This window comes from Carettochelys insculpta, chromosome 1, assembly GCF_033958435.1.
Source record: "Carettochelys insculpta isolate YL-2023 chromosome 1, ASM3395843v1, whole genome shotgun sequence".
Lineage (NCBI taxonomy): Eukaryota > Metazoa > Chordata > Testudines > Carettochelyidae > Carettochelys > Carettochelys insculpta.
The window spans coordinates 260,407,116-260,427,785 of record NC_134137.1 but is presented as its reverse complement, the minus strand read 5'-3'; the positions used below and the strand labels follow the sequence as shown (position 1 = coordinate 260,427,785).

Here is a 20,670-nt window from a genome sequence, read left to right as displayed (position 1 = left end):
CCTGCTCCACTCACTTAATGCACCTCTCACAAAATTACTTCCTTGGCATTGCCATCAGCAATAGGTGTGGATCCCATTCTCTTCTGATTCATATAAATTAATTAAGGTGACTGGCAAACTCAATTGTACCTTTTATATTTACTTCAAAAATGTTGCAATGATCCATGGGCATCCAGACACTACTTAGATAAGGAGAGACAGGCAGAACAAACAGAGCCAGCAGAGAGAAACCTATAAAACCACTGCTAATACAATGAGCATCCTAACTTGGTTGTTTGGTAGAGGCCTTAAGAACATATTTCACCTATGGTATTTGGCAGTCAGTGAAAAAAAGACCAGTTCTCTATGACAAAAATCTCCAATCAAGTTAAAAGGAAGAGCAAATAAAACTAGCTCAACCCATCTTAATGTACAGAACTTACCCTTGGCCAGTCACAAAAAAGGAAATCGGAATGCCTTCCATAGTCAAATGGTTGGTCACTTCATGAAAGGAAAAGAAATGAGGCTCTGAGGGGTCTAATGAGGGTAGCTCCAATTGAGAACAAGTTGAGAGAGGCCAGGTATGTTGGTATGGGTGTATTGAGTGGAAACATAAGAACTTTAACACTAGGATGGCTCTTGAAATGACTGTGGATGGAAGATTACCACGGGGGAGATCTAAGACTTGATAAATGGACTGGATACCGGTATACCAATCTGCATGGCTCCTGGGCATATGATTATGAGTTTCAAAAGAAGGCTATAAAAGTTGCTAATCCCATATAGAGTAGAGACAAAAAAAAAAGTAGTAGTCGTATTTGATGGTCACTATTAACAGTTTTCTGTGACTTTTTAAACAGACTGAACCCCACACAGAAGCTTGCAGCACAAAGTTATGCTTGAGATCTGCAGATGAAATGTGTTATCTGGAAGTGCAAAGTATTATTATGAAGTAGCGGTAAGTTAATGGTCAGTGCACACCACTTGTTTAATCACACAGAATAGTTGCTTAAACTTCAAAAGAGGTAGAAAGTAATCCAGGAATATGGATATTTTTGACATCTGGAAAGAGTCCAACAATGAAGATGGAAAAGACGTTAGGTCATCTAATCCATGCCCCTAGAGCACCGTACAGAATTGCTCTCCACTACATGTTTTCCAGAAGAAAATCCTAACATCCTTGCAGGTTTCAGTTTAATTTCACATCAAGACTGGCTATGTCTACACTAGCCTCAAACTTCGAAATGGCCATATAAATGGCCATTTCAAAGTTTACTAATGAAGCACTGAAATACATATTCAGCACCACATTAGCATGCGGGCAGCCGCGGCACTTCGAAATTGATGAGGCTCACCGCTGCACAGCTCATCCAGACGGGGCTCCTTTTCAAAAGGAGCCCGGCTACTTCGAAGTCTCCTTAGTCCTATCTGCTCATAGGAATAAGGGGACTTTGAAGTAGCCGGGGTCCTTTTGAAAAGGAGCCCTGTCTGGACGAGCCGTGTGGCGGCGAGCCATGTCAATTTCGAAGTGCCACAGCTGCCTGCATTCTAATGAGGCACTGAATGTGTATTTCAGTGCTCCATTAGCAAACGTCAAAATGGCCATTTGCATGGCCATTTCGAAGTTTTTGGCTAGTGTAGACACGGCCATGAGGTTTACTTATTTCAAAATAACATGCCCGCTATTTTGAATTTATTTTGAAATAGCATGTGCATAGTGTAGACAAAAAGTTATTTGGAAAAAATAACCTCAGAATAACTTGCCTGTGTGGATGTAGCCCCAGGGTCTGAACATCAGTACTACAGTCTGTTCCATGGCACTGTTTTAATTTCCCAGAAAAAACCAAGCATGGGAAATCTGAACAAGACTGAGGTATTATCTTGGCTAAAGTCAACTGTTATTTTAAGGCATGCGTTCCATGCCACTAGCTGTTTAGATTTCAGGTATTCTACCAAACAGAAACACCAGTGACCAGTATTCTACCAAACAAAAACACCAGTCACTGCAGGAAAATACACACACACAATCAAACAAACACTGAAAAGCAAAGCAGAGAAAATATAGGCGTAAGGCTCTGATTTCAACTTGTTACTGTTCATGCATTCACTTTCTGTGATCCTTATGATTCATTTTGATTCTTTCAAAATATTAAAAATGTGCAATTATCCTAAAGCATGAAACTGGGAACTACCTGAGTCTTCAGTACTGCATCACTATTTATAGATTTATTTGTTGGAATATCCACTTCTCATTATCCTTGTCAAACAACCCTCTGGTAATCTTTCATTTTAATACCAATACAGCTGATTAATATGCATCTGTTAAAATGTTACACAATGCAAGCACTGATCCAACTATCTCACTCTCTCATTGTATTTTACTATGTTCACCATAATTAATCAATTGTAGGATGCACTTGGATGTTCATCATCTGCTTACTTGAGTTTCACCATTAGTTTCAGATCATATAAACTGGTACATAGATAACAGTGTGAAAGTTGGGGATGCTTGTAGCAGGATAACATTGAGGAGTGCTTATCCTGATTGAAAACTCCAATGCAATCTCTGGAGAGTACAGAAACTTGCTCTATATTTAACATGGAAAGTATTTCTCACAGACTCCTCCTGGCTTTCAGGGTGATTAAATAACTACATTTGCAAACACCCAGTGTGTCACACTTTTATGCCTGTATCTTTCTACAACTGAGAAAACTACTACACTAGCATTTAAAAAGTTACCATAATTTCAAAAGCAAATTTCCAAAAAATCTACATTTATTCATTCAAGATAATGAATTCATCAAATTTAAAATTTTAAGAAACCAGCCAAGTTACCCAAGCCTTAAAGTATTTGAAAAGTTTCTTAGGTAAAGTTCCACTATTTTACTCCATTTTCCTTCCTTCGCACCAAACTGTGGCCTAATTTCCAAAACTGCCAAAGAACTTACAAAACTTTCCAGAAATCAGCTCTGATTTTTGAGAAGCCAACAAACACAGGAAATTTCAGACTACAACACACATTGTTTAAGGAAGTAAACAACTAAGCAATATCAAATGGAAGGGCCATCTCATACTTAAACAGAATATCTGTATACGTACATCACCATGCATGCACTATTGTTGTTTGTAAGGAATGCACAGTCAAACTTTGAGGGCTTCTACATACAGTAGTTTCCTCATGGCTAATCTACAAGGACCAAGGTGAGGAAGAACAAGAGGGAATTTCCAATGGATGTTGTGGAGGTGTCAGCCCAGAAATAATCAAAGAATCACCACAGAATACTAGAACTAGAAGGAACCTCAAGAGGTCATGAAGTCCAGTCTCCTGAATTCATGGCAGGACCCAAGCACCATCTAAACCATCCATGACATTTGATGGCCTAAATGACTCTTAAAAATCTCCAGTAAGGTTCTACAAAACCTCCAGGTAATTTATTACAGTGCTTAACCACCTTGACAGTTAGGAAATTCTTTCTAATGTCCAACCTAAACTGCTCTTGCTGACATTTAAACCCATGTCCTGTCATCAGAGGTAAGGAGAATAATTTATCTCCCTCTTCCTTGTTACAAACTTTCAGATGCTTGAAAGTTACTGTGTCCCTTTCAGTCTTCTCTTTTCCAAACTAAACAAACCCAGTCCTTTCAATCTTCCTTCATAGTTCATGTTTTCTAGACCTTTTCTCATTTTTTTGCTCTTCTCTGGACCGTCTCAAATTTCTCCATATCATTTTTGAAATGTGGTGCCCAGAACTGGACAGAATACTCCAGAGTTGAAGCCTAATCAGTGCAGAGTAGAGCGTAAGAATTATTTCTCGGGTCTTGCTTGCACTACTCCCCTTAATATATCCTAGATTAACATTTGATTTTTTGCATCAGGTTCACACTCTTGATTCATATTTAGCTCATGGTCCACTATGACCCCTAGATCCCTTTCTGCAGTACTCCTTCCTAGTCAATAGCTTCCCATTATGTATGTGTGAAACTGATTTGTTCCTTTGTAACTGCAGTACGTTGCATTTGTCCTTATTGAATTTCATCCTATTAACCTCAGATCATTTCTCCAGCTTAAGGTTGTTTTGAATTTGACTCCTACGCTTCAAAGCATTTGTAACCCCTCCCATTTTCATCTGCAAACTTTATAAACATACTTTCTATGCCATTATCTAAATTGTTGATGAAGATATTGAACAAAACCTGTCCCAAAACTGATCCTCATGTAATCCCACCAGTTAGACCCTTCCAGCATGACTGTGAGCCATTGAAAACTACTCTCTGGGAATGGTTATCCAACGCAGTTATTAATCCACCTTTTTGTAGTCATGTCTAGGCGGTATATCCCGAACTTATAAAAAAGTCATGTGAGACTGTATCAAATGCTTTACTAAAGTCTAGGTATACCATATCTACCACTTCCTTCTTGTCCATAAGGCATGTTATCCTATCAAAGAAAGCTATCGGGTTGGTTTGACATAATTTGTTCTTTACAAATCCATGCTGACTGTTACTTATAATCTTATTATCACCCAGGTGTTGGCAAATGGATTCCTTAATTATTTGCTCCATTATCTTTCCTGGCACAGAAGGTAATCTGACTGGTCTGTAATTTCCTGGGTAGTGCTTATTTCCCTTATAATAGTTGGGCACGATATTTGCCCTTTTCCAGTCTTCTGGAATCTCTCTCATCTTCCATGACTTTTCAAAGACAACAGCTAATGGTTCACTTATCTCCTCTATCAGCTCCTTGAGTACTCTGAGATGCCATGAACATTCTGCACTGCCCTTCTTCAGTTGATTTGAGCCATTTCCAACATATTTGGAGGAAAGTTAAACAAACACACACACACACACACCCTCTGGCAGAGTTTTCTAAATCATACAGACTCTCGATGATTAAAGTTAAGATTTTGTCATGATTATTTTTTTCGCAATAGTCACGGAGAGATTGCAGGCCATAAACAAAAAGTCACAGGAGATGCATCCAGTCTGTGATTTTTACTAAAAATCATCAAGGCTGGGGAGAGGGGGTATCTTCAGTGTAGAAAGTTGCATAGCTCCAGAGGTGAGGGCAGAGGGTGCACAGATCTGCCTCTAAATGCAACGACTGACAGCTGAAGGTCCCAGAGATTTGGTAAAGTCACAGAATCCATGATTGCCGTGACTAAATCATATCACTGTTGATAATTCTACACAGTCTGTCTTGTTTAGCTACAATCAAGTGATGATATCTACATCTGACTAGCTGCTACACTGCAAATTCAGCAATACACGTCTGCAGAGAACTGAGAAAAGGGGCTGAGTGGTCTGTCTTCTTTATACGGATTCTCTATAATAGCAGACATAAAGGTCATCTGTGATTGTGTGGTTTCCATTCCTTACTTCCTCCCACCCACCCATTAAGCCACTTTTTCTTGATTGTGCTATGTGACATATTGTTCACTTATTTGGCTTTGGAAATAGTTTGGAAACCATCGATGTTACATGCAGTGTCTTAATGATCCTCTTCTTTTTATCCAGCTGCTTCTGGAGCACTATCATATCTCTGCAAGTTGATAAAGGCACTTTGGCTGTTTCAGTGAATCACAAGGCAGGTACATTTACACTGGATGAATGTATATCTCTATTCAAGAGATTCTACACCTCACTTTTCTAATCATGAAAAGATGTCTTGCTTCATCTTTGCTCATCACTGTTATTGGACACAGGAGATGAGGGTACAGAGCTACAACAATAAACCTATTTCATGGAACAGTTATTTTCTTCTTGGCCATATCTGCTTTGACTGGTTACAAACATTCCCGCTAATTTTTTCCACCCATGTGCAAATAAATTTTATTATGTGCACTGAAGCATGTATGAACGTGCACCACCAGTAGAAGCACTTGCTGGCGGCACTCTGCTAATCAGCTGGGCAGCATTTACTTATCTCCCAAGCACTCATTTTACAGGGAAGGGTGTACCTGTTTTGTACAGCTTTCACACTTTCGACCAGACTTACAGCAAAGGAAATGATTAATCTCAGTGGTTTACTTTTCTTGAAAAAGATATTAATATCCAACATTTAGCTAGGGGAGCTACTTAGAACTCTCAGATAATTTTCTTTTTTTTGAGGGGACACATGATGGAAACTGCCTTCCTAAGGACATGCCAAAACTTTTAAATACAGGTGTCTGAAGTTAGGCTTCTAAATCCCTGTTTCAACACGTAAGTAAAGATGCCCAAATTTTCCACAAGTTTTGAGCACATCTACTCCAAGTGCTGTCAGTGGGCTTACATCATTAAACCCAGATTTCTAAAAAGGAATTTCAAAGCCTACTTTTAGGCACCTAGTTTTGAGAATTTGGCCATACTATGGTTCCTCTTTCTAATGAAGGTCAACGTCTGCTAAATTCACTTCCAGAGTGAATCAGCCTCAGGTAATCAGTGCCACAAAAAACACACTGTGGGTCTTCTCCTCTCCCAACTAAACACTGTGGAGAATAGTTGTTTGGCAAGGCACTCTCCCAGTGTCAACACAAACACTTTAAGTGGAAGCTACTGTCACCTAATCTCCTCCAGCTTGCTAACTTCAGAAAGCAATCAGTACTACAAATAGTAACAGAAAGATAGACATGTTAGTTTATATTCTATCAAACCAAAAAAGCAGTCCAGTAGCACTTCAAAGACTAACAAAATAATTTATTAGGTGGTGAGCTTTCATGGGACAGACCCACTTCTTCAGACCTCTGCCTTGTTTGTTTGGTTAGTACTACAAAGTTATCTTCTCTGGAGCATATCACATGGGGTGGTTATTCCACAAAGTAGAGGAAACACAGTGTAATTAGAGGAATGGAGGTTTCCCTTTTGTAATGCTGGTTTTGGCACTGGCTTGCCCAGGGACCTTTGTTAAGTCAGTTAACTGTATGGTGACTCACTTCCCTCATCTGTAAAATGAAGCTAATAATTTACCTGCTTAATCATAACTAACATTTATAAAGTTCTTTAAAGCACAAGGTGATACAGCGAGGCAAATCAGCAAGCACCAAGCTGTGCAGCCAGCACATTTTGAAGGTCAGTGTGTTCTCTTTATGGGACAAGCTGAACTATTAAGGATGTTTTTCCAGCCTGCACGATCATTTCTAGGCCCAACCATTTTACAGTTTCCTCATTTTCATACTACCTGGCTCATGTGCAGAGCACACTTTAAAAACATCTATAACTGATATAGTATGAACTTTGGGGTCTCAATTAAAATGTATATGATTTCCTTATCATTCTTTTTTCTAAATATGCTAAGAAATATTTAAATTACATACACCTGGTTATGGGGCAGTTACAGCAGAGAGGTAAAGGCGAGTTGGTGCAAAGGGAGAGCTTTTGCTTCATTTAAACAAGCTGAGGCCCCAAACAAGGAGTTGAATTTGTAGGAGAGCAAATGCACCCTAGAAAGTGCCACTCACTTCTCTCCCATGGCAGAATGCAGAGCACAACTTGCACTGTGTACTGAGGCAGCAGCAGCACAAAGAAAATTATAATGAAGACAAAGTATAGGGAGCACCCATGGGAAAAGTGAAGAGATCTGTGTGCATTACACAGAGGAGGGGACAGCCTGGGGCTTACCACATTGCACAAACTATGGTCCTCTAGTTTTTAGATGAAAATAATTTGTCCCTTGGCATCATTGTGGAGTTTGGGTGAACTTGTGGTGGGGACTAAATCAACCCAGGCTGCCTTTCGAAGCTTTGGAGCAAGTGTTTGATCCCTCAGAAAGTAGAATATGAGAGATAAAATTGATGTATGAGTAATCTCTTTGCCGCTGCAAAACAGAGAGGGATGTTCCATTTGTGTTTCAAACAGACACTTGATACATGGAGCAGCACACATCCCTGAGGCCCTGCCTTCTAAAGAGGACTCTTGGGTGACATCCGGTACTACAACAGGGGAGGGAGAAAGAGATAGTAAGCAAGCACAGTTGATCAGCAGGGAGACAAAGGACAAAGCTGCAGCAGAATGAAAAACAGCTTGAGCAGATCCAGCCTCCTTTCTAGAGATGGGAGAATGCATGTAATGGGAAAGTTCCTGGCCAAGTCTCAGGAATCTGGTTGCTCTGCAGTAAGCTAGACGTGCATTCACTTCTGACCACATAAATGTATGCATGTCGACTCAGCTTTTCTGATTATCAAAGGAAAATAAGCAATTTTTAAAGCTGGAATGCATATGTTCTCCTTTCCTTTTTCATATTCTATTTACAGTCTGGCAGTTAAGGAAAATCTCCTAGCCAATATTAAAACAGACAAGATATGCCCTACACAATCAGATCTCAAAGACCATCTGCTGATATCTGCCTTTAGTTGCCAAATGCAATAAAATGCATGCAAGGAGAATGCAGATTAGCATCTTAACACAGACTAATACCCTACATATGTGAGGGCAGCAAGAGAGATCTTGGTTCTATATTCCAGTTCACTGCCTTGATGGTTAGGACACCACCTGGACATTCTGGGGAGGAGAAAAGATTTGAGGAGAATAAATGCTTACCACCGATGACAAAACCACATAAAAGTGGGACTCTTCATGTGAAAAGTGCTTTCGGGAAGAGGAAAAGGGACTCAGAGAAGGATATGGGGAAGGGTTAAGTCCAAATATTGACCTGCCTTGACAGTTATATCCTTTGTAAAAATTCTCATCTCAGGAATTGTAAACAGGTCTCTTCTTCAATAGATCCTTATGACAGCAGGAGAGCTAAAGACTCTGTATCAGGTATAGTCCTTGTATGTGGATTACAGTTAACACCCAAGGATCCCACTATTCTAGGGGATGTACAAATACCAAGTAAGAATGAGTCTCTGTCGTGAAAAGTTTACTGTCACTACAGAGTTGCAATCTGACTTCTGTGCCTGTGTTCCCTGTCCCACCCGAAATATCTGTTCTGTTAATTTGCTCATGGCAAGTGGCAAATAATGTTGGACAGTAGTAATGTCCTATGCATATTCCCCACTGACAGCCGAATCAACTGCATTAACAATGAGTTTATTCCAAGCAGACACTGCCAGAACAGGTCAATCCTTAGCCGCAGCCCCAGCACCTTTGGGTATTTCTGCATGGTAATCAGAAGTACGACTGTAGCAGACATAGTTGAACCTCAGCTAGCTTGGATGGAGCTAGCTCAAACAACTACAGCAGGCAAGCCGCAGCCGCCCAGCTGGCAACACGGGCTAGCTGCCCAAGTACATACCCAGATGGACTTCTACAACCTGTGCTGTCACTCAAGTGCCAGAGCTTCACTGCTACTATTCAAGCTAGCTATGGTACGTTTACACCTGCTGCCATCACACCTCTGCTTGCTATGGATTGTAGACAAACCTTAAGACAATTTTCCCACAGAAATATGTTAACTCCTCCCCTCCACCACACAATGCCCATTATTAGAAATGCACATGGAACAATCATGAGTATGACCACAGAATCAGAAATGAGAGAGAACCCACAAACCCATTTCCTCTTGGTGCAGGATTGCCCTCTAGATTCTTTAATTATACTTTTCAGTTTTAGATGCACACCCTACTTCCCTCCACTTCTCTGGGGAGAATATTTACTAGTCCACTAGATCAGCTGGAAATTCTAGTCTGCCCCCTCCCAACCCTGGCAACCAACACCATTCCTTCCCTTGAGCTAAGAGACACAAAAACGGGATGGAAAAGAAAAACGCGGAAACCTGAAGATTGCTTGGAATTTATTCCCTTGAACAAGAGCGGTAATATCTGAACAAATCGCGTATCATTTCACAGCAACAGGAAAATGAAATGTTACAGAATTTAAAAAGACACGTGCCTCAAACAAAACATAACAGTTTAAAATATGAAAATGTTCAAAAGGCTGCAAGTGGAGATGTGAAGTCTTTCTGGACACTGATTTTCTTATTGGCCTGTTTGAAATCACAAAGTTGTTTCATATTCAATCCTATTTCTCCCTGAGCTAAGCCAAACCCCTAGGAGACAGTCATTTATCAGATTCTGCTTTTCAAAGAGCAGAAACTGAAATCATTGTAGACAATTAAAAAGCAGAAACTTTTCTTTTATGAAGATTTAACAGGGTTTTTTTTTCTAATGACATGAGAAACATTTCATGCAACTTCTGAAAGTGTCCAGAAAAATTCACATCATCCTCCAGAAAATACACACACAAAACAAACAGGTAATTCAGTGGAACAAGTCTACAGGTCTGAAAGCTGAGGGAACACAGAGCTGGGAGCCCTGCTTCTTCCCAAAGTGTTCTCAGCAGGATCCTGCTATGAGTATAAAGGTAAGAGGACCATCACTGCATATTTTGCCTTACCCCCAAAAGCCTAGGAGGCTCCTTCACATGGCAATTGTATAGCAACTGTTGAGTGAGCTGCCTTTCAGCACATCTGAGACATGACAGCCCTCCTTTCAGCCTTCCCCTTTCCAGATTTCCTACCCTTGAATCTGCTGTTTCTTCTACATTCGTCCCCTCCCACAATGAAATCCCACTAAGAACACTGACAGGAACAGGATGGACTAGGAACAGCTCAGCACACAACCCTTTAAGGGCTTCCAGATTCAACCCTGGAACAAGAGGATTGGCTAGGCTGGGATTTGGTCATAATCCTGCAATCCAAACCCTCTTTTAGGCTTCCAGAAACACAGGGCATTACGTTCAGATTTATATTTTAAAACTCCCAGTGTGAAACTAGCACTAGATGAGCTCTCTTTGGCTATGGCTACACAAATCAAGGGTTCCTTGCAGGGTGGCTCATCTACATGAGCAAATGGGATTCTGTATGTATGAACTGTATTCCCAAGTAATGCATGCACCAGTTAGGCACAGCCACATGTGGACAACATTTACATGCATAAAGCCCACTTGAACAGGTCTGTACAGTTCCCCATTTGTATATTGTTTACTGATGCAAGCAAGTTTGTGTGTAAGTTCTATGTGCGGAGGTGTTCAAAGGAACCATGCAGAACTGGACACAGTAGTGACGGGGCCTTTGAAAACGTGGCTCTCTTACTTCATACTAATGGGCATGTGCTTTACAGGAAGCAGACATGCTCCATCCTCTGTAGCTATCAAAAGATATTTCTATAGATAAGCTACACTTTGTTATACAGCAGATTACACACAAAAGAGATAAACAGTTAAGGACTTCACACTATGGACTTTATATACTGTACACATCCTTAGGACCTGGATGAGTGGGCTTCCTGACTTCATTATTGCACCCCTACTGTTACGTACACTATGGCTGGGTCTACACGTGCCCCTTCCTTTTGAAAGGGGCATGTTAATGAGCAGGTTCAAAATATGCTAATGAGGTGCTGCAATGAATATGCAGATCCTCATTAGCATAATGGCAGCTGCGGCAATTCGAAAGTGTGGCTTTTCGAATTGTGCGCCGTCCATGGAGATGGGACCTTCCGAAAGGACACCCCCCTCCCCCCAGTTTTCGAAAGCCCTTATTCCTATCTGGTGATCAGAAGAAGGGCTTTTGAAAACTGGAGCAGGGTCCTTTCAGAAGGTCCCGTCTCCACGGGCAGCGCGCGATTCGAAAAGCCGCACTTTCAAATCGCCACGGCCGCCATTATGCTAATGAGGCGCTGCATATTCATTGCAGCACCTCATTAGCATATTTCAAACCTGCTCATTAACATGCCCCTTTCAAAAGGAAGGGGCACATGTAGACCCAGCCCATATATTCATAGGCCTACATCACAAGAGGCCTGATCTCTTCCTTCTCTATTGCCTTCTAGATTCTCCTCAGTATCACTGGTGACCAAATACCCTGCAGGTATCTTTCACCGGGTCACTCAGGGCCCATTTCACTAACCATGCAAGTACCTCAAAGATCATGCTACCTTCTATTTGATGTTGTATTTCTACAAGGGTAAGATGAGCTTGCTTCCTTCTGAACTCTCCATTTTGAGAAGGGACAGGAGCAGATTAACAACAGAAGAGTTCTAGTCCTGGGTATGAAATCTTTTACCAGCTCGAAGTCAAGCATTATTACAGGCTGTGCATTGATACTGTTCCAAGTCCACCTGCCAGGAGGTGCTAGAAATTCAGAAATAAGTTCTTACAGACCTTTAGAACAAACACAAAAACAGCACTTGTATATTAAAAGCATATTAAAACTATATAAATACTATAAATCATATTCAAAATATCCAAGAGACACAACAATTACAGATTATCAAAGGAAAAGAAACAGTTGAAAAGCAAGTTCTTTTTTTCTTTTGTAGGAAACAGTAGCTACTTTGGCACAAAGGTAAATGCAGAAGAGAGAAACAAACAAGCAGACAGTACAGAGAAGGCTTACAGAGTCTACCACAAGCACACCAGAGTTCAGCACCAGAAGCAGAGTTGTAGCTTTCCCCACCCTTCCTTCAAAAGGGAGTCTTGTTTGCTGGGAAAGAATGAAAGCAGCTGTGCAAAAGCCCATATCTATTTCCCCAGCTGAAGCAATAGCCGCACTTCTACAGCCAATTTGCATAAACTTCTCTGAAAAATCTCCACTTAGAGCCCTCCTAGTGTGCACACAGGCTCCTCTGCAAACCAGACATGACCCTCAACACAAATGTGACTCTGATTGCTGGAACTTCAGCTTGGATGTGAGACTGACCCTAAAACTACAGTCACTACAACACAAGGTACAAGGACTACCCACATTTAATGCCAACTAGGAAGGGGCTGCATTGTGACACATTCAGTAATGTTAACACATGCAGGTCAGATTAGTAATATCCGGTGTGTTTAGCGTGATCTCACCACACCTCAGCTGACTGAACCTGGTGAATAATGTTTAATGTTTGGCGGTCCTCTAAGTTTCTACCTCTTCCACCCAAGTTGGTTAAGAAACAAAGTGCCAGACTAACTGATGGAGTAAACTACATGCCAAGTGTACATGGGTTAAAACACATGAGTGTAAATGGAAAAACAGTGCAATTTACATCCCTTTGGTATTTTGTGGGAACCAAACTTCAGATCTAGCACAAACTGTTGTAATACCTTCTGAACGGAAGCTTTGCCTGCTTATACCTGCTTCGATTTTTGACCCTAGAAGTGTTGAAGATGTTGCCAACATAAATTAAGAATGAGAAGGGGCTGCTTTACTCTGCATCTGTATGGTACTTGCCTGTCCTAGGACACATCCTTTCCTCCATCCTCCATGTTCCACCTCCCTTGAATGTCAAGCCCTTCTTTGCTGATTTTCCAACCATTTTAGGTCCCCACACAAACCACACCATCACTGAAGATGACTTAATCTCTCATAGAATTTGCAACTGTTGCAGTTGTATTTGGTGGCGTTTGGCCCAAAGGAGGTCAAATGTCCTCAGATGATATAGAGCTCACAGTAGCCAGTCTGTCAGCCAAGAGAAATGGAGGCTTGGAAACAGCTCCCCACTGCAGTTCAGACAAGTTCATGCTTAAGGTGATGGTCTATTCTACAGTGTATACCACCTAGCAATATTATCTAATTAGCACAATTTAATAAATTACAGCTAAGCATGTAGACAGCATTTGTAGTCCAAAGTCAGGAGTCTATCAAATGGAGATGTGTCCAGCTGTCTCCCTATGATTCTCCAGGAATAGTGTCACATCCTTTCACGGCATTACCAATTCCAGTAGTTTAAAGTTAGCCCCGCTCCGCCCCCGACACCACTCTTTTTAAAGCACAAAGAACTGCAAACACTAGCCTTGTACTTCCTGACCCAATCAGCAGAACGGGATCCAAAGGCAGGTGCTTACAAGGCACACAACAAGTTACACTGCCGCATGTGCTAAGTGAGAACTGACCTGCAGTCAATGCAGCTGCAGTAAGCTTCTCAAGCACACTGCTTTTGAGTCAATACCTCCCCAAGTCCACACCACTTCACATTAGTGTCAGTAGTTTCAAAACACACAAGATTTCCTACAAAGAGGCTGGGGACAGATGTGAGATCTCAGCTGCAAAGGGAAACTTCAGAATAGGAGGTAAAGCAATGCCCCTTTCCTAACCGTTAAGCCTACTTCTATCATGCACACAGCTGAGTATGCAATACGCTGTACTACTCTGCGGGTGATTCCAGTGGGTATTTTAGTAATATAACAAGCAGCTCTACTATACTTGGTGCTGTATATGAGTGCATACTGCCTAATGTACGTGCCTTTAAAGGGCCAGCATTCCACAAATTGTCACAGAATTCTACTTCTGCTCAAAAGCTGAGGCACACGAAAGCAGGCTGTTAAAATAATGTCTGCCCTGTTCTGTTCCTCTCCCATGTAGACGGATCACAGATCCACCCACAGGCTCAAGCAGTCATACAACAAAACCAACCAATACTCATTTATTTGGCCATACTTGTATAGCCTACGATCTACCCTCATCACTTAGCCCTCCGCCAGCACTTATTAAACAATAAAGTTCTGAGAAACAGCCAGTCATTTCCATTCATCTTAAAGGATAAGACCCTTCTAAAAATTCTGTTTTTACAGAAAGATCTGATTCTTAAAGGAAAGGCCTCATTAAACCATTCAATAAAAGCAGTTAAGACCAATTTAAGGTTCTACACCTGCCAAAAATGCAAAGCTAACTTTTGAGATTTTATAACGTCATTCTCCTTAAAATTTCTCTCTCCTCCATTTTGCTGCACAGAAGAATCATACAAATAGAGGAGGAAACGGAATTCAGCTACATTCAATGTGCTGCCAAATGTACAGAGTAAAACTGGAGAAAGAATTATTTTGTAATTATAATTTATATTGTAATAAATAATAAATAATATGAATAAAATAATTTAAAAAATTAAGCTGACTGATCTTTTAAAGATCTTTTAAAGCTAGTACTGTAATCTGGGGACATCTGCTATTCAGAGTGTGACTATCTAATATTCTCTCTCTCTCCTAAAAGCAAGTGACTTAGTTTTTATCCACAGTGTTCACTGCCCATACACTAGAATCAAATTCTCTCTTCCTTCTTGCTCCCCATCTCATCTTTTCCTGCTCCACTAAATTGCTGTTTTCAATAAGCGCAATTAAAGAGCTGGGTCAAATGAGAGTCTGTGGCACAAACAGAACGTTTCTTCCAAGTAATTAGAGTTTTCAGATAGAGCGGGCTACCCCTAGCAATGCAACACATGCTGTAATAACCCAATTCCCAAAACACCTTGCAAGAGCAGCACATGTTTTGACAACGAGGAGAGAGCACCAGGATCTTCCAGCACCAAGGAGATCAAGAGTTTAAAGAATCCATTTCCTTTAGACACCAAGAATTCGTAAATAGCCATACTCCAAAGACAGCAACAGGGATTTTTATTCTTTATGCAGAAACCAGTTCAATGAGAAGTTTGGGAGAGAGGGCACGTGCGCCAGAATTCAGATGAACATAGAAACCCAGTCTTTTGAGTTACTGTAGTCCAACGGTTACTTCAGTTCTACTAATGCGAAAGTGCAGACTTACTGATCAAGCGTCTTTATTTAAACTCATTCCAATGAGCTCCTGAACTGAGTATCTGTGTTCACCTAGAATGATTTCAGATAATCCCCTTGAAAGGACAGAGAGTCCAGGCCCCCAAGCCAACACACAAAAGAATATGTTCAAGCTTTTATACAAACACCCAAAATTCACACAAGTTATACAGCTTACAAAGTCGGGGCATATTAAAATCTCACTGATCAGCAGGCTGTCGATAAAACTCCCCCAGGATCTGCACAAGAACCTCTGACTGGACATAGAGAAAGGGGACCCCAAAAGCCATCAGCTGACACATGAAAAAGGAGTCCAAAGGGTTTTGGGCTACCAGGCGCCCGACTGAAGAAACTGTGCTGTGCAGACGCTGGCTTGCCACCCTAACTCTGCCAAAGAGGCTGAGAGAGTACTGCACCACCCTGCCAAAGAATGAAGCGGAGCTACCTGGAGTCCTCTCTGCTGAAGTGGCTATGGAATTTGCCCGTCCACTTGGTTCAGCTGCCATGGTGTTCTGCAGGGATCCTTTGCTGTCCTGTGAAATGAGGGACAGAAAGAAAGAACAAAAGAAAGGAAGAAAAAAGAAAATAAACAATCAGAGAAGAAACTGGAAACTGTGCATAAGCATTCACTTTTAATTTGAAGCAGTATGTTTACTATTGAACATGCCCAACCATCTCTTGAACTGCAGCACGTGATTATTTACAGATTGGGCAGAGTCTGGAAGAACAGTCAGGAGTATGGCCCAACTGGTGCATAATCATCTGATTATTTATGTTCTGAAGATCAATTTATGAACCTAAGAAACCTAGAGAGGTGGCATTTCTACAGCTGGCTCACAGGAGTTACAAAACAACTCATTTTTGCCCTTCAGTTTCAGAAGAAATCATGGCAGCATCCCTCCCCTGCCCAGGGATGAAGGAAGCAAAGCATTAACTTGCTACTTGCTATGGTAAAGGTAGGGCAAAGGGGAGAGCAGATAGCACCAACTACAGAAAACAAAAGCTCCACATATCAGAGGGTCCACCTCTGAGTATGCAGGAGTGAGGTGAAAGCAAATTTAATACTTAATCAATTTTAATTTAATTTGATTTGATAAGTACTGTTGATACTGGGCCATTTCCACCTTGCTGAATAGGCCTTGTCAGCTCTGGCCCTCCCTCTTACTGGGACCCCACTCTTTAAATACCCCTCTGAAACCACCCGCCCACTCATGCATCTGATGAAGCGGGTCTTTGCCCACAAAAGCTTATGCTCCAAAATATCTGTTAGTCTATAAGGTGCCAAAAGACCTCTTGTTGTTGTCAAATTTAATAGGGGTTGATTATAACATAATTTCCCAAAGAGAGTATGGGAAAAGAGACTCCAAGCAAAACAAGGACAGAAAAATCAGCCCTGCTAATGCTACAGGGAATAAAGAAGGGAGCAATTTCTGTCCTACATGGTATGATTGGCCCTTTTTTCCAAGCATGAGTCTACCTAATAATATTAAGTAAGGAAAAACTCTTCCTTTCTAGCTATGGCTGTGTCTACACTACCTCACTACTTTGAAGTGAGGATGGGAAGTAAGGTGTCAGGAGATTATTAATGAAGTGCTGTGCTGCACTTGACTAAGCTAATTCTCCCCCGCGGCAACTTGGAAGTGTTAAACTTCGAAGTGCCAGCTCACGGCTAGACGCAGCTCACCTGCCGGTACTTTGAAATGCCTGGGCAACTTTGAAGTCCCTTTATTCCTCAAAATTTTGAAGTTTAACACTTCGAAGTTGCCGCAGGGGAGAATTAGCTTAATGAAGTGCTGCATATGAAGCACAGCACTTCATTAATAATCTCCCGACACTCTACTTACCATCCTCCCTTCGAAGTAGGGAGGTAGTTTAGACACAGCCTATATGCTATTAATACAAGGTAAATCCTCCTTAGTAAGCCCTCTAAGAAAGCCCCTATGCAAATGGATTTGGCTCAGAACCCCAATTCCACAGAGATGGGACTTCATTTCCTGACAAGAAAAGAAAATCATTGGCTTCACTTTACCCAAACCTTTCCAATGAACAGAAAGGCTGTCAACTCTGTCATTATAGCTCTTCTAGTGTTTACACAGGCTTCAATAATTATTTTAGTTCCAAAAGAAACTGACATCAAAAGACTGTGTGGACAGGGGATTTTTCTTTCTTAATGAGACTCACATAAATGTAAGAGATTGGTAATTACTATATAGCTTGCTCTCGAACTTACCACTTTTCAAAAAGAGGCAAGACATTTAAACATAAATGAGATTCATTACGGTTCCTCTACCCTCTGCAAAACACACACATTTTTCCAATTGCCAGGATCAAAATCCATTACACCAAACATGTAAAGTACCTTTCCTGACAGAAGATCCACTGCTGGTCTCTTCCTGTGAGCATAACCAGAGAGTCGGTAGCAGTAGTGAGGTTTGCAGTAGAATTTACCTGCAGTCAAAACAAAAGGGAGAGAACACCATACATAAATCTATATAACACAACACTCTACTTCAAGTGAGATTTACTTTGTTATCTCCACTTCCCATACCCAGCCCTGCCCACTCACTATGCTCGGAGACAAACACTCTGAAATTTTAACTCAAATCCTCCTCTTCCTCTCCCTCAACAGTGCTGTTCCATTGGGTGCCTGACAGTCACTTAACCAACATCCAATCAACCATCAAAGCAGAGCTGAGGCCTCTGTGGTATCACACACTAACAAAGCAGCAGTGTGTGAAGAACAAAGACATCATCACATGAAAAGCTGGCAGAAACACTTCTGAGAAAAGCAAGAATGAATACAAGTGGCAGAGGAATGAAGGAGGGGATGGATGTTAACTCTGAAGGGACTACGTATGATAACATACCAAGACTCTTCCTATCCCTTCCCTCACCACAAAACACAAACAAACAAACAAAAAAAACCCTACTTATATCTCATCTTTCCAATCAACAGGCATCATGGGACCTAGCTGATTGCAACAACTAGGAGATCCAGCTGAGCACAAACCTCCTAGTTACCTTTTACTCTTATTGAGTCAGTGCGGACAAAATGGTGCCCTGACCTACCACTATAAACAGTGGTGCTGTTAATTTTTCATGCATCTCTGCCACTGCACATCTGTCCTGAAATGCAGGATCATCTGCTATTCCAATACAATTCTGCTAACGCACCTCAACCCTGCAGAGTGACCTCTACTGGTTTACTAGTTCAGCTCCTCCTCACTATGAGCACCTCAATCCAAACCTGCAGCACCTGGTACTAATCTAGTCCTGCCAATCTCCATTGTAAAGTCTCCTCTGCTTGAAATTTTCCCAGGTTGCTGTCTGGGATTCAGGATTTGCTTGGAGGCTTATGGCTGCAACTTACAGTTTGGACTCATGGTCTTCTTGGCTGATAAAATCTACCCACAGGACATTGGACCCATTATTTGAGAACATTGTTCCTTTCAGGCAAACAAAGTGACCACTGTTCATATTTGAGATGTCCCCGCTCAAGAAACCAGCTCTCTATGCTGTTAATCACTCCAGCTATTGCCCTAAATCTAACTGCCTCTTTCTGAGGAACACGTCTGAGAAGGGTATGAGGAGGGCAATACTGACAGAATCATGAGTCCACAGACTTCCTTAGCTCCTCGTAACCTGTTTTTAGGCCTGAGTACTATACCAAGACTACAATATTCTTTCTGGTCTCCTTTTGGCAATAAAGTCAGATCAAGTGGTGTCTAGAGGTTCTTTTAGATATTATCATTTCCCTTAATACTGCTGACTACAGAACACAGAATCATCTGTTAATCCAGAGAGATGAATAATATTAAAACATGAATGGCTCTAGTCTTCTCCTCATAGAAAACCCAGAGAGAAACACTGACTAATTTTTCATTTGCCCTGGGGACTCTTTTACAGTGTGCTGCTGTTGTCAGAAAGGTTAATATTCAGGGATGTACTGGCAGAAATGTTGTATGGAAGACATGGGAGGTAACTGTTCTGCTCTACTTTGCACTGATGAGGCTTTTGCTGGGATAGCACGTAAAGTTTTGAGCATCATGCTTCAGGAAATATGTAGACAAGTTGGAAAATATCCAGATGACAGCAACCAAAACAGGAGAACCCATCAGAAGTTACTATCGATTCTATCAATAATAATGCATGTGATTTCACTTATCTATTGCCCACAAAACTTGACTTCAACAACCTTGTGGTTTTCTTAACCTATTCGTGTATTTACAGATACTATTCTTGATCATCTAGCAGTGATATCAGTCTCGCATCTAATGCCATTTCTGAAATTTACTAACATATTAGCTCTTGACATGCTGCACATCGTATTCCACAGGTTTATTATACATTGTGTTGACTTATCATTTCAGTTTTGCTCTTGCATGAAAGGGATTGATCGAGTACCCAATAGGGCTTCTATAAACCATTCGCTAATCTTATTTTGTTTTCATAAATAGGCCTAATATGCCATCACACTTTCCATGGATTCCTATATTGCACTCTCCCCTCGCCCACTCTAGTTAGGTAGGTTTTCTTTATGCCCTTTCTCTTGCTTCTGGAACTCCTCATAATCCACGCTACTCTGACTCACCCAAGTTAATTATCAAGAAGTTTTGTCACATCTGTTACAGGTCCATCACATAAAGAACCACAGACTCAGTTGTATTTCCTGAGTCTCCACTTTCAACAACTCTTGCTCTATACAGCTGATTGTCCACTTAATTCAACTCTTTGTTTCCCTACTCAGTTAGTTGAATCTATAAATAGGTCACCCTCAGCCAGCCTGTGAAAAGCTAATACTGTATTATATTCATTGGTTACAAATGTCCTATTTATTATGTTAATTAACCTGGCAAAAATAGTTTGAGTTTGTCCCTGTCATCTTGTACTCACTTAAGGCTTTGTCTACACTAGACAGAGAAGTTGACTGCCGATATTCAATTTTAGCTACACCGATATTCAATTTTAGCCACACCAATTGCGTTTCTCCCATTGATCTTCCTTATTCCTCACCTCACGCGAGGAGTTCTGATGTCAACTTTTACCCCTGAAAGTGCGCAAAACGAAATCCCGGGAGCTCAACCTCGAGTGGACCAATCTCCTGCAGTAGTGTAGCTCTAGCTTAAGCTCCCCTCTGGCTTAAGGAGTCTCCTGCTTTCTTAGAACTGAAGTAAGGCTCAGGACTCTATACAATTCATGATCACCCTTACACTCTTTTTTTTTTTTTTTTAAGGGCAAAGGCATCACTG

The 20,670-nt window shown here is 41.1% G+C and overlaps 1 protein-coding gene across 17 annotated transcripts in view; it reads right to left on the bottom strand.

The window, feature by feature from the left end:
• The window catches only part of MICAL3 (microtubule associated monooxygenase, calponin and LIM domain containing 3), a 267,999-nt gene that overhangs the window by 91,986 nt on the left and 155,343 nt on the right, over positions 1 to 20,670 (bottom strand). For 16 of the 17 annotated variants that reach the window (XM_075005486.1, XM_075005543.1, XM_075005506.1 and 13 more), the window contains 2 exons: positions 17,781 to 17,869; positions 15,867 to 15,954 (listed from right to left, as the gene is read on the bottom strand). In XM_075005486.1, the coding sequence (XP_074861587.1) occupies positions 15,867 to 15,954; positions 17,781 to 17,869 (177 nt within the window). Of the gene's footprint in view, positions 1 to 11,607; positions 15,955 to 17,780; positions 17,870 to 20,670 lie in introns of those variants that run through there. The other variant, XM_075005621.1, reaches the window with a different exon arrangement.